This window comes from Manis pentadactyla, chromosome 8 (assembly GCF_030020395.1).
Source record: "Manis pentadactyla isolate mManPen7 chromosome 8, mManPen7.hap1, whole genome shotgun sequence".
NCBI lineage: Eukaryota > Metazoa > Chordata > Mammalia > Pholidota > Manidae > Manis > Manis pentadactyla.
Genome location: NC_080026.1, coordinates 113,787,628 through 113,800,360, shown reverse-complemented (window position 1 = coordinate 113,800,360; position 12,733 = coordinate 113,787,628). Strand labels below are relative to the sequence as shown.

The window sequence follows — 12,733 nt, the reverse complement described above, 5'->3', positions numbered from 1 at the left end:
AGAGAAATACTGAGCATGAGCAAGCCAATTCACCCTAGAGCCCCCCAAAAGCTAAGGAATTATAGGACACAAGCACCTCAAAAAAGCACAGTGAGGTTGGTGACTGAAATCAGGGAAACTAAGTAAGATCCCCAGGTCCTCTCCTCAAATGACAGGGTCTACCCTTCTCTCACCTCCACAGAAAATGAGAGTTATTCTTTGGGAAAAGTATACCAGGCTCAAAACACAGGAAGAGTGCAAACCCCCAAAATGTGGACTAAGAAAAATTCTGAATATCAAATAAATATAGATATGGAGTTATCTAGTCCTCTTGTCACCTAGCTCTCAGGCAGCCAGGTTTACACTCTCCTGGGAGATCAGAAGATCCTTCCTAGAGAATTCTAACATGCCAGAGAAGTCTTGTAATAGTGACATTTGGAGGTTGCCCAAAGAAAAGTCTGCTAGCTCTTGACACTGACAGTCAACAGTCACCAAGTCCCACCCAACCACATAGTTTTTTGCACCCCACTCATAATACTCAGTCAAAGCAGAATTTCAATAGAGAATGCAACATTAAAGTTGAGAGACTCTCCCAGAAGGAGAATTTAATATATCTCTGTTAGGAGGTTGGAGGAAGGAAAAGGAAAATTAAGAGAGCTGAATTTTCATCTACCTCCATTAAGAAGTTAAAACTCAATCCCTAAAGCTGATAAACCAAAGACACCAGTAGGAGTTTACTACTTAGAAATATGGAGGTAAATTTTTAAAAATTAACTGAAAGAGTTAAAAATGGGTGTTAAGGATGAGATAATTCTTTATTGTAAGCCTCCTAATACCATTTGACCTTTTTGATCCGCACTGTCAAATGGAAATATAATGCAAGTCACATACGTAATTTTAAATTTTCTAGCAGTCACATTTTAAAAACTACCAAGAAACACGTGAAACTTAGTTTAATGAATGTTATTTCACTCAATACATCCAAAGTATTATTTCAGCAGTAGCACTGGCTACATTTCAAGTATGTAACAGCTGTGTGTGACTAGTGGCGACCTACTGGACAGCCCAATTTTAGACAAGTGTGCATGCACTATTTTAGTAAAAATTATTTTTATTTTAAGGAATAGTAGTAACAATCAATGGCTTACCTTCTGAACTTGGGCTTTGACCACCAGCCCTGGCAGCAAGTTATTAAGGGTCCACTTTTGCTCCTCAGCAGCAATGGCAGTAGAAACTTCTGAATGACCAATAGACAGCCTAACAACTCCTCCGCTGCCTTTCACCTCTTCAATGATGCAGTTCAGGTATTGCCCCACCTTCAGTTTAGCACCTGCAAGCCCCAGTCCCAGCCCCAAAAAGGAAAAAGACCTCCATGAGAAGGACCTTAACTTGAGTTCAGCCTATGCCAGAAAAAAATCCATGGCCTACCTGCCTAGTTACCATGTACTACTACCCACATTCCAAATCTCTAAGGGACCAGCTACAGGAAGGGAAAGAAGTCACCCTAACTGATCTAGAATCAGCTACCACACAAAAATCTGAAAATCCCAATGAGGCAGGAGAGTGCTGGTTCAGGGGCCCAAATTTCAGTGCAATCCTCTAGGTGAGAAAAAGTGAAACTGGTTCATCAGATCTTAACGAGACCCTGGCACTACCTGACCCTTCACACATCTCCATATTTTTATCAGGTTACACTGCTGATATTAGCAAAGCCATCAGGGACCACCATTCTGTCATTTTACTCACCCAAGTGGCATTCAAATACAATCCCCACATGTACCACCTCACTACAATGTACTGGCGCCTCACCTTTGTTCTTCTGCTGGATATATTCCTGGGCTTTCTGCAGTGGCAGAAAGGCTCTGGCCCCACCAACACCAATGTCCACTAGGTAGCCATGGTCTTCCAGGCTGGACACAGTGCCTGTGAGCAGCTGGAAGAGAAACATTCCCCCAGGGTTCAAAAGTCAAAGGTACTAGGACACACAACATCCACTACCAAACATGAATGTCCCTGCCATCAATCCCGACACAACCATAGTCCTACAGCCCCCAACACCACTTTTAACTTTAAACCTCAATCCCACCAGAGGATAGAAAAGGGAAAGACATCAGCTTCCATTCTTCCAGGGCTTGAAAGATCTTATGGATTCCAGACAGTGAGGAGTGTTACACACGGTTGAAGAGTGGAATGACAAGAGAAGAGTTTCTCCCCTAGAGAACTTCCAAAAGATAGCAAAGACTTTTATATTATATAAAGAGGGATAAACCAGATGGCCCTGAAAGGTTATTCCCAGCACCAGGACTAACGAGAATCCAGAACTACCCCTCACTGTCACTGTGTCTTTTCAAAGCACTTCCAAGACATTAAAAAAAAAAAAATTGCCAATCTCCTTTACATTTCATGGCAAACAGTGTGGCATCCAAGTCTGGCTAGCTATTGATTGGTCTTTGGCAAATCACAAACCTTTCTGAGTCCATTTTCCCAAATGTACAAGAGGGAGAGCTCACTGTGACAGTTCCTACAGATAAAATGTCTAAAACAGCACTTGTCAAAAGGCAGGCTCTCAACACTTGTCAATTTCCTGCAACCTGGCTTACTTTGATTTCCCTTCCCACCCAATTTTCAGGGCCTGTTCTGAACTCTACTACTGCCCACCAAACGTTACAACATCATATCAATCTCCTTCCTTTTAATTACAAGAGCACTTAGATGAGTATAGTTTATATGAGTGTGTTTTCTGTCTACCAGACTTGGAGGCTCTGAGCTAGAACTAATTTCTCCTGAGTCTCCATAGGACTGTGTGGATAAAGTGAAGGTTCCTGTGGCTAGGATTCTCACCTGGCCCTGGTCGGCTAGCTCACTACACACATGGGGGCAATACGTTGTTATTGACTCTATATAAACAGCTCCGCCCAGTGCTCTGCGCAACACAGTGGCACACCTGAAAGGCTGCAGGAGAGCAGAGTAGAGGCTGGAGTGGTGGCAGCACCGAGGATGGCTGGGGGGTTAGAGAGGCCCAGAGGCAGAGACAGACTTGCTGCATGCAGACTTGCTCTAGATGGACAGGATTCTAGTGACTGACCTGCCACCGTGGGAATAAAGTTGGGTATAACCCTTTCACCCCAAGAATGTTCTACTGTCATTTCTTTGGTCTCATTGAATCCATAGTGAACTTGCCCAGGGCTGAAACCCACTGGCAAGACAAACTGGGAGATTCAGTAGTGGGCTATCTATTGTTGCAGCAGATAAACTAATAATGCCCTACCTACCCAGTCTTTTGCTCTCAGAGAGCAGCCCTCAAGTATGCCCCACAGATGCCAGATGGCCTTTGAAAAAGACTTAGTCTTGAAGAAGTCTTGATAGGTAAGGCTCTTGAGGAACTTCTCACCCTTGCTAAGGCTCCTTGGAGGCTCTTTATTTTTTTTTGGCCATCAATGAATCAAGGGATTTGCTTTCCCTTTCTCCCTTCCAAGGTTACGTGATTAGGCTCAAGCCTTCAATTTAAGTACCCAAAGCACCCTTGAGACCTTCCCCCGGGAAAAGACCCATCCCTGTGTGTATAACTTAAAGGTGGGCTGTACACTCCCCAGGAGGCAGGGCAGGGAAAAGGCACATTGTCTGCTTCTCTTTCCAGATACTTACCATGCCAGGCTTCAGGGCCTCAGCACTCAGCACTCCATTGACATTTTTGGGGTTCAGAGATAGCTTAACACTCTTTTTGCCCCCCTCTGTGATGCACAGACGGATCACCACACATCTCACCAGCATCCCAGGTGAGAAGAGTTCAGGCAAGCAGACCAGGTCCTGCATACAGATGAAAAACATCTGATAAACACCCTTTCCCTGAACCAAGAATCCTCTGCCCAGGCCTGGCTCGGGGGCTCAGTCTCATCCTCAGACCTCAAAGTCAACATAACAAAAATTAAAATCATAATCATCTCTCCCAGTCCAGGTCCCCTTTCAGGGTTTCCTGTCTCAAGATGGCATAGCTGTCAAGTCATACACAAGAGAAACCTAGGACTCATCCCCAACACCTCTCTCTGCCTCACCCCCCACCCCCCGCAGGCATTGACTCTCCCTCCTCAGTCCTCACTAAATCCTGAACGCAAGCTGCCATCAATCTCAAAGCCTAGACTACTGTAGGAGCCCCATAACTGGTCTCTAGGCAACTACACATTCCTCTTCCATCTTTTCTCTATGCTGTCTACATGTCACACTCCCCAGGCAGAACGCTTCAAGGGCTTCCACTGGTTCTAGAATTAAAAACCAATCCTTAACATGGTATGGCCTCCACCCAGCTCTCCAGCCCCATTCCACACTACTCTCCTTTGCTTTCTCTGCTCTAGTCATACTCGCCATCTCTCTGCTACATATCACGTTTCTACTGCTTCAACTCCATTCCTTCACCCACAACACCCTCATCCTTCAGATCTTGGCTCAAGCATCCCTTCCTCAGGGAAGTCTTCCAGGATCCCTGGGCTAAGTCAATTTTGACTGATTTATATTGATGCTCACTTAAAAAAAAAATCCTCCTTATAAACTCGCATGGCACTTGTACCTTGACTTCTTAGCACCTATGAAATTGAAATTTTACATCTGTTTGTGTACCATTTATTTCCAATTATAGATTTCATCGGGTTTCCCTTACCTTGGAAAGTTCTTCTTGTGCCACCTGCTCATTCAGCTTTTTGGTATAAGCATCACAGATTTCAGTCACTTGCACAAACCCCTTGAGGCCATTGGGGAGACTAATCACCAATTCCAGCTCATTTACCTCTTTCACACAACCCAAAATCCGCATCCCCTCACACAGGGACTAGAAGAGAAAAAGTGAAGTGTGTACAATAGGGTAAGGACTCAGTGATGGGGAAGGTTAGGGGGTCTGGCTTCTAATCCCAACTCTGGCATATAAAAGCTACAGGAAATACATATTTGTAGATGTCAGTACATTGATCAAACATCAACCCGCTGAGCACAAAAAAGGTCTCAATAATAACAACAGTGTTAAGAGCACTAGGGTACTGGAGGGCTTTCATTTTTCATTTTATTCCACCTTTCACCTTTCGTTTGATTCCAAACAACCTAAACTCGAATGCCTGGCAGGTAACGAAATGCAGGAAGCAGGCCAGTGGGGCCATGGCAGTCTAGAGCGGGCATGCTAAGTCAAAGGGCACAACCACTTCAGCTCCATGTGACCACAAACATGAGGGAATGCGAGCTGTGTTGGGAGCACTCTCAAATTTTTACAAGAGGCCAGAAATCACCACTTCATGTGAAATTTCTTAGTTTTTTAATGTTGTCAAGCTAAACCACTGCTTTTTTTGAGTGTCATACAGAACACACAGAATACTTCTACAGGATGAATCTGAATATTTTCCTTCAGAATCATTTGACTCTTTTTCTGTTTTACAATTAATGTATATCAGAGTTAAAATCTAAAAAGGTAAGGAACATAATAAGACTTCTTAACTTCTGAGAGTTTCCACAGCTATGAAATGAAAGGGCAGAAGCAGAATGATTATTAAAGTTATTTCCAGTTCTAACCTCTGAATCTACTAAAACATAAGTTCCGCGAGGACACAAGCAGACAGATGGACTCATGGGAAAAAAACACACGATCCCTGACATTGGTTAAAAATCGAAGGAAAAAGTGCTCAATTCCGAGCACAAACAGCAAAAATCTCTATGGACGCAAACACATATATGTAAAAGGAATGAAGGGAAAAAGGAAGGAAAGAGAGAAGGAAGAACACATGTGAACTTAGGCAACCCAGATCGTTTGTTTAAAACAAAACCAAACTTTTAACAAACCTCAATACTAAGGAGTTCGAACTTCTCTCTTACAGACTTGTGGCTTTCTCTCTTCTCAGTTTTCAATTTTTTTGTTTTTGCTGGCCCTTTCTGGCTCTTTTTTCTTTTGGTGGCTCCCTCCTCAGTAGAAATCTAAAGAGGGGAAAAAAGATCCAAAGGAATGAAAAGAAGCAATCCTGCCCTTTCCCTCCAATTTCATGCCATCTGTCACCTGGCTCTTACTCTTCCACTCCACCTACTCCCAATTTTTCCTGTAATTCCTGCTTCAATCCCAACTCTGCCATTCTGCCACCAATCCTCCCTTTGCCCAAGGTCTGAGCCTCCAACATATTTGCAAATGCCCTTTCTCTCCTGTTTTCCCCTCTTTTGAGTGGGGCTGGACTCTAGGGTTCCCCAGTATGAGAAGCAATTTTGAACAATGTGTGAAAATGGAAGATGGAGTCACAGAAACCAGAGTTAAATTCCCAACTCCACCATAACAAGCTATGTATGAAGTTTCAGCTGAATTACACCTCACTAAGCCTCTGTTCCTCATGGAATGGTGATCTCTACTTCATAGTAGTTGTAAAGATTACATAAAACAGACACAAGGCCATACATTTAAATGTTACTTTCATTTGAAGCATAGTCTACTCAAGTGAAGACTGGTAATTCTAATGCTAAACCCCATTCAAAAGTGCAATGATCCAACTGCTTTCTCTCCAACCTTAATCAATGTGGCATGAAGTTCCAAATAAGGAACAGCATAGCAAACTCAAATACTAAATGCCAGGCTTCAAAAGATACAGCCTCAGGGTGATATGGGCTCTGTACTAAGTTCAATTTACAAAAGTGAGAAACAAATTTAGAAAATAAAACATTCTCAAACAAGGCTCATTCTTCAAAAGAACACTAGAGACAAAGTGTTCAGTGAGTCTTGCCAAACAAGCACATCACTTACGCTAAATAAGTTGTCTTGTTCAACTGGTTGCTGGAATACTTTCTCTGATTTGTGGGTCTTTCTTGTACCCCCTCTGGGGAAGCTTTCTTCCATGGTTGCCATATTTGGAACTCCTAAAAACAAGGCAGAGTAATGGTGAGATATAGCCTTAATGTCAGATTTCCTAAAGGCTGTGATCAATAGGCAAGACAGTGAGCCTTCTAGCACAGATGTACTAGACAGCATTCAGGATGAAGAAATAGATGATTTGACACCAGGCTCCAGATAATCGATAATTTATCTTTCCAAAGGTCTCCACTTCAAAACCACAAGCCAACACATTTTCCTCCAGGAAAAGAAGTTATGGATTCAATCTAGTAAATATTATAAACCACTACAGTTAAGTCAGGATACACAAATATATATCCTTCTACCTTCAAAGAACATGGGCACTTTTACAAAGATAGAACAATTATGTAAATAGTTTAAAATACAAATTAAATTATAAACTATCTACAAGGTGATAGAAGTGATGAGGCTTCAGTAAAGGAGGCCAGTTTCATAAAGAAGATGCTTTTGAGCTGAATGTTAAAAGATGAGTAGGATTTTGATAGATGGGCAGTGAAAAAAGGAAGGACTGTGAGGAAAGACATCCAAACAGGAAAAGCCAATTATTTCAATAAGCACCAGAAATCTGTCATCAAACAATTGCTCAGAAGCTTGTTGTTTCCTTTCTTTGAAGAACTGTTAAACTAGACCACAGGGAGAATAAAGCATAATAATTAGAAGTACGTTTTAAAAGACAGATTGGGCTTTTGTGTGGAAGATCTTGAATTACATATGAGTAACTTAATGTTCATTGTGGTAAGTCAGAGCCTTAAATAAGTGAAGAAAGAGAACAGTACACAAGAAAAACAATACAGGCTATAAACTGGACAAGGTGAGTGGGAACTTTAGGAATCTAAACAAGGTAGGATTCAACTGCCTAACAAGAGAACCAGATATAAGTGAGAACGGAACACAGAAGTAGTTGGCTCTGATAGGAGTAAAAATCTGGAAAGACTTGAGAGTGTTAAAGAGGTGACAACCGAGGGAACCTTGGATTTGCGATCAGGAATGGGTGCACGTTTCGTAGAAATAGGGTAAGTGTAGAGGGGTCTGGTTTGCTGGGATTTGATCCTTAATCTCGTTTCAGACGAGGGGAAACTGAAGGTTCACAGAGTAAAGTGAACCAGCGGCAAAGCAAGGAGCGAAGCCACTTCCTGGGACAGAGCCTGAGGTTAACAGGGGCTCCTCAAAGCAGAGCGGCCGGGCTGCGATGGCTGAACCACTCACCAGCACGGAGGGCGCACGGCAGGGACCTGAAGGACCTCGCTCTGGGACAATTTTCGAAACCACGAGATTTCCTCCCTTATTGCCTTTGCCCTCACTCACCAGCCCAAGACGCCACCACCTCGCTACCTCGGAGCCCGCGCCACGGTAACCACACACGCGGAGATCAGCACGCCTGCAAACTAACTCTCCCTTCCGGAAGTGTAGGCGGGCTCAATGCCCTACTTCCGTTACTAAGCCTCTTCTCATTAGGCAAGGGCGGGAATTCAGAGAAAGGAAGCGAAAGGGCGGGACTTCGAACCACAGCCAATCGACGCAGAAGTTGAACGCTCTGGAGGGTGGAAAGCGTGCGGGGGAGGTGGCTGCTTCCGGCTGGGCCGAGGGGTTAGTTGCGTACGTTGAAGGACACCATCTGCCGAATTCGAGCTTTCTTCAAGGTAGGTGTTAAGGGGAGCTAGGCTCTGACCGGCATGGAATCCGACCACTCCTGGTCCGGGAACACCGTGAGATCTTTGCTTTTGGGGGCGATAGCAGTGGAGAATGGAAAAGAAATTAAGAGATGACGAGGGCCTGGTGCGAGCGGTCGGACATCGGCTGGGAAGCCTTAGAGCGAAGCGGAGCAGCGTTCCCAGAGCCTTCCATAGTACCCGGACGCCCGTGGATTGTGTAATTCAGTGGAGAAAAATGAGGCCCGCGGCGGAGTCCCCCAAGGTCACCCAGTGACGTAATATTGGGCGAGAACTCGGGTTTCTGACTCCATCGCTGGCCGAATTAACCCCTTTTTTTCTGTACACCCATAGCAGTTTGTTTCCATTGTGCTGTGCTTAGGAAGCTAGCCAGCCAGGTCTCCTTTATAGAGCTGCGCTGCAGCCTTTGTCAAAGCGAGGATGATTTAGGCAGTCCCGCGCGGTAAACGCGTTAGATTTTAGTCTGTTGGATCAGCTGGAAGGCCTTTTCGAGGATATAGCCAGAACAGAGAGCTGTACAAGAGGCTGCTTCTGGTACCTGGCGCTCTTTGCCTCCTTAACCTCGTGATCTCACCATTCCAGGTAGGTGTCCAGTCAGACAAGAAAACAGTATCAGAGAAAGCGAGAGGCCCATTTCAGAAGTGAAGAGAGGCTTGAAAGGATTAATTTAATAGTAGTTCGCTGCTTAGTTAAAAACAAAAGTGAAGACCCCCTCACCTAGACTTTCCACAGGCTACCATTTAGTAATTAGTACAAATGTTACTCTTAGGTAATTTTCTCTTTAATATCTTTCCAAAGTATGACTCAAAAGGAAATAAAGTTTTAGTTCAATTATTAAAGGGTGCTTCAGAACAAGGGTTCCTGATCTTTGCTCCTAAGTAATCCGTAGTTTGCTGAAGGGAGCAGACCCAAGGATTTCCAAGCTTTGCTCCATTGTTTGTCTCACCAACAACATCCCACTCCCCTCTTCTCCCTCCATCTCAGCCTCTCAAGAGTCTTCAAGACGCAGACCAAATTTCACTTCGTATACTATATGCCATGCCCTCCTTGCAGTCAGAATTAGTCCTCTGAAATAACACAAACATTAGCCGTCCTTCCGTTCTGTATAAAGGAGAGCGAAATTTTGAGCACCTTAATATTGTTTCAGTTGGATACCACAGCTTCCCAAAAATGTTTGTCAGACACAAGTGGAGTTATCAGTAAATGATTTGAAAAGTTAGGTCCTTGCTTTCTCTAGGGTTCCTCCTAGAAACCTACTTGATACTGTAAGAAACCAAATATGTATCGTGAGATGAATGGGGGTAAAAGTATGCCCTTAAGTTTAGTGAAATGAGACAGTTAATATAAAAGCTCCATCATAAAGATTTCTTTTAATGGAGATTTTCCTACATGGACTGGACAGGCCACAGCCCCGAGTAAGTTTGGATTTCCATCATTGTTCCAAGATCCTTTTTGAACCACTTCAGAATTAAGGTCATTTGTCCAAATTTTCATTGCCAATTCTGTGCTTATGAATGCCTCTGAAGACTTTTGAATGGTGAATGGGGGAGTGCCAGTTTCCATAGCAACAACTTCCTCACTGATCTCTCTCCCTCTTCCATTTCATCAAGAACCAGCTGAATCACTGCCGCTGCCTACCAATCTCGACCGGACCTCGACCGGCTCGTCTATGTTGTCAATCGACTCGGCGTGGCGTCGGTCGTGGTAGATAGGCGGTCATACATACGAATTTTCAAGTGTTTCTGGTGACCTTTTAATGTGCTTTTTCTGTTTTTTATTTATAGGCGGTCATACATACGAATTTTCAGGTGTTTCTGGTGACCTTTTAATGTGCCTTTTCTTTATTGTAAAAGAAAGAAATGGCCTTTGTAAAATATAGGTACTAGAGATAGAACTCCTCTTAAAAGTCTGCTTGTGTATTTTATCAAAGTTTTTTTCTATATAAAAATATGTGTCTGTTACTGCAGTGTTTTTCAAACTTTAATGTATATCGGAAACACCTTAAGGGCATATTAAAACAAGATTGCCGTGCCCCAGAGTTTCTGATTTAGTAGGCCTGAGGTAGGGCCTGAGAATTTGTATTTCTGACAGGCTTCTTCAGTGCTGATGGTCCGAGGACCAAACTTTTAGAACTGTTGATGAGCTAACTAGTGTACAGAAATAGGATTAAAAAATTTATTTACCACTACATGGGCACTTCTTTCCATGTCCATAAAGCTCCACACACACTATTTCCTCCCATGGAAACTCATGTTTCCTGTAAATGGACTTGGAATTTTCCCAGTTTTTTACTTTTATAAGCAGTATTTCAGTCACCATCCTTGAACTATGTAACATGTATCCACATTGTAATATTTCTATAAGGATGAATTTCTGTAGAACAAATGAACTAACTAAATGGTACACTAACTTTATAATTTGATACATACTACAAAATTGAACTTCAGGAATGTTGTACCAGTTAACACTCAAGACCACTGAGGGAATGCTTATTTTCTCACATTTTTAAACTGCTGCTATGTTTGCTAGTCTGATGGTGAGATGTTGACCTCATTGTAATTTCTTTGATCACGAGGTTATCTTTTTGTTTTTGGCCCTGTTTTCCATTCTTAAAGATGATTAAAGTATTTGTCCATGTTTTCCAAGATTTTTTGGTTTCGTTACTTATTTATAAATTTATCTATTTTGATGTAACTAGTTAAGGATTCTAGCTTCCCCACTACCACCAATAGCTAATTTACATCAACTCCATTTAGTAAACAATTGTGAAAGGAGGGGTTGCTCGTTGAGCTGTTTGGTTGGTGGTTACCCTCTGAGAAACTTTAAGAAGTATCCAAGCTCCAGCTTTCAACTAATCTTAAAACCGATTAATCCATACATGGTATATCATGGTATAGAAAGAACCAGTAATGAAAATTACCAAGTATCATTGGATCAAAAGATGGACTTAGAAACCACTGTTCTCTTTTTATGCAATTTGACATATTCTAGAGTGTTGTATAATAACAACTAAGGTAAAGTCCTTCCAGAAGTTTCTTTCAACAAGGTTTTTCCCATCTTTGCTACTGCTGTTGAGCAAGACACACATAAAAATTGACAGTATGTGCAATAATTCTTCAAGTTTTTAAACTAAAAATAACTTTTTAAATTGCATCCAAACCAATTTATTGTTTATTGTTGCTTTTTTTTTTTTAAGATTGAAATCATGGCAGGTCCAGAAGCTGATGCCCAATTCCAATTCACTGGTATCAAAAAATATTTCAACTCTTACACTCTCACAGGTAGAATGAATGTAAGTATTAATGAGACCTTTAACCAGTTATATTTTAAAACAATACAGGTGGCAGTGAGTCTTGTTTACTTTTTCCTTTATTTTCAGTGTGTACTGGCCACATATGGAGGCATTGCTTTGTTGGTCTTATACTTCAAGTTAAGGTCTAAAAAAACTCCAGCGGTGAAAGCAACATAAATGGTAAGGAGTTGACATTTAAAAGTTTGCAACTTGGCTATTTTGATGTTGGGGTTTTCCTCCCCAGAGTAAATTGTTGCCATCGTGCAAAATTACATGCAAGACAAAAAAGAGGAAAATACTGCCCATATCCCTTTGCCCTGGCAATTTTTGTTATCATTTTGATTTAGCTTTTTTTGTTTGGTTTCCAGTGTCAATAATTTTGTCTTTTTAACAAGTTACATTCCCTATTATTGAATGAATGCATGAGTGCTCATGGATATATATTTTACAGAGGAGATTGTGTATTAGAATTTTTTTTATATAACATCAAAATGAATGCTTTTGATCATGAAATGTTGTCTATACCTATAATTGTTTAGGCTAAAGTGCTTTCCCCAAGCGTTGTGGAGCACCCAGCTTTGTATGAGGGTGTCTCTTTTGTCCCAGCCAATGTTGAGTATCTGTTTTTGATTTCTGTTAATTTAATGAGTAAAAATAACTTTTTGATGAAGTTGTGCATTTTTTCCAATTGTTTACTGTTTGTGTTTTTCTTAATCCCTTCATGCACTTTTCTCATTTAACAGTTGGGCCTCTTTGTGAAGACTTTAATTTTCTTGTATAAGCTCTTTATGTGATAACTACTAACCAACCTTTTAAATCAGTTGCAAATATATCTTATAATTTTAAATAAGCAATTCTGTCTTTTCCTTAAATCCCCATAGACTTCATTTTGTTCCCCCCAAGCCCCATATGCCTGTGAATAAACATTTG

General features: G+C 41.8%; 2 protein-coding genes across 4 annotated transcripts in view; one reads left to right on the top strand and one right to left on the bottom strand.

Moving 5' to 3' along the window:
• The window catches only part of PDCD11 (programmed cell death 11), a 35,273-nt gene extending 27,007 nt beyond the window's left edge, over nucleotides 1-8,266 (bottom strand). Inside the window, exons 1-7 of the mRNA XM_057506268.1 lie at nucleotides 8,147-8,266; nucleotides 6,734-6,846; nucleotides 5,794-5,925; nucleotides 4,631-4,798; nucleotides 3,625-3,786; nucleotides 1,789-1,912; nucleotides 1,128-1,309 (exon numbers count right to left, since the gene is read on the bottom strand). Of these exons, the coding sequence (XP_057362251.1) occupies nucleotides 1,128-1,309; nucleotides 1,789-1,912; nucleotides 3,625-3,786; nucleotides 4,631-4,798; nucleotides 5,794-5,925; nucleotides 6,734-6,835 (870 nt within the window). The 5' untranslated portion in view covers nucleotides 6,836-6,846; nucleotides 8,147-8,266. The remainder of the gene's footprint in view (nucleotides 1-1,127; nucleotides 1,310-1,788; nucleotides 1,913-3,624; nucleotides 3,787-4,630; nucleotides 4,799-5,793; nucleotides 5,926-6,733; nucleotides 6,847-8,146) is intronic.
• Nucleotides 8,267-8,341: 75 nt separating this feature from the next.
• ATP5MK (ATP synthase membrane subunit k) overlaps nucleotides 8,342-12,733 on the top strand; it is an 81,052-nt gene continuing 76,660 nt past the window's right edge. The window contains exons 1-3 of one of the 3 annotated variants that reach the window (XM_057506274.1): nucleotides 8,342-8,481; nucleotides 11,708-11,803; nucleotides 11,891-11,983. In XM_057506274.1, coding sequence (XP_057362257.1) covers nucleotides 11,717-11,803; nucleotides 11,891-11,980 — 177 coding nt within the window. In that variant the 5' untranslated portion in view covers nucleotides 8,342-8,481; nucleotides 11,708-11,716 and the 3' untranslated portion in view covers nucleotides 11,981-11,983. Of the gene's footprint in view, nucleotides 8,482-10,233; nucleotides 10,257-11,707; nucleotides 11,804-11,890; nucleotides 11,984-12,733 lie in introns of those variants that run through there. The other 2 variants (XM_036898765.2, XM_057506275.1) reach the window with 2 other exon arrangements.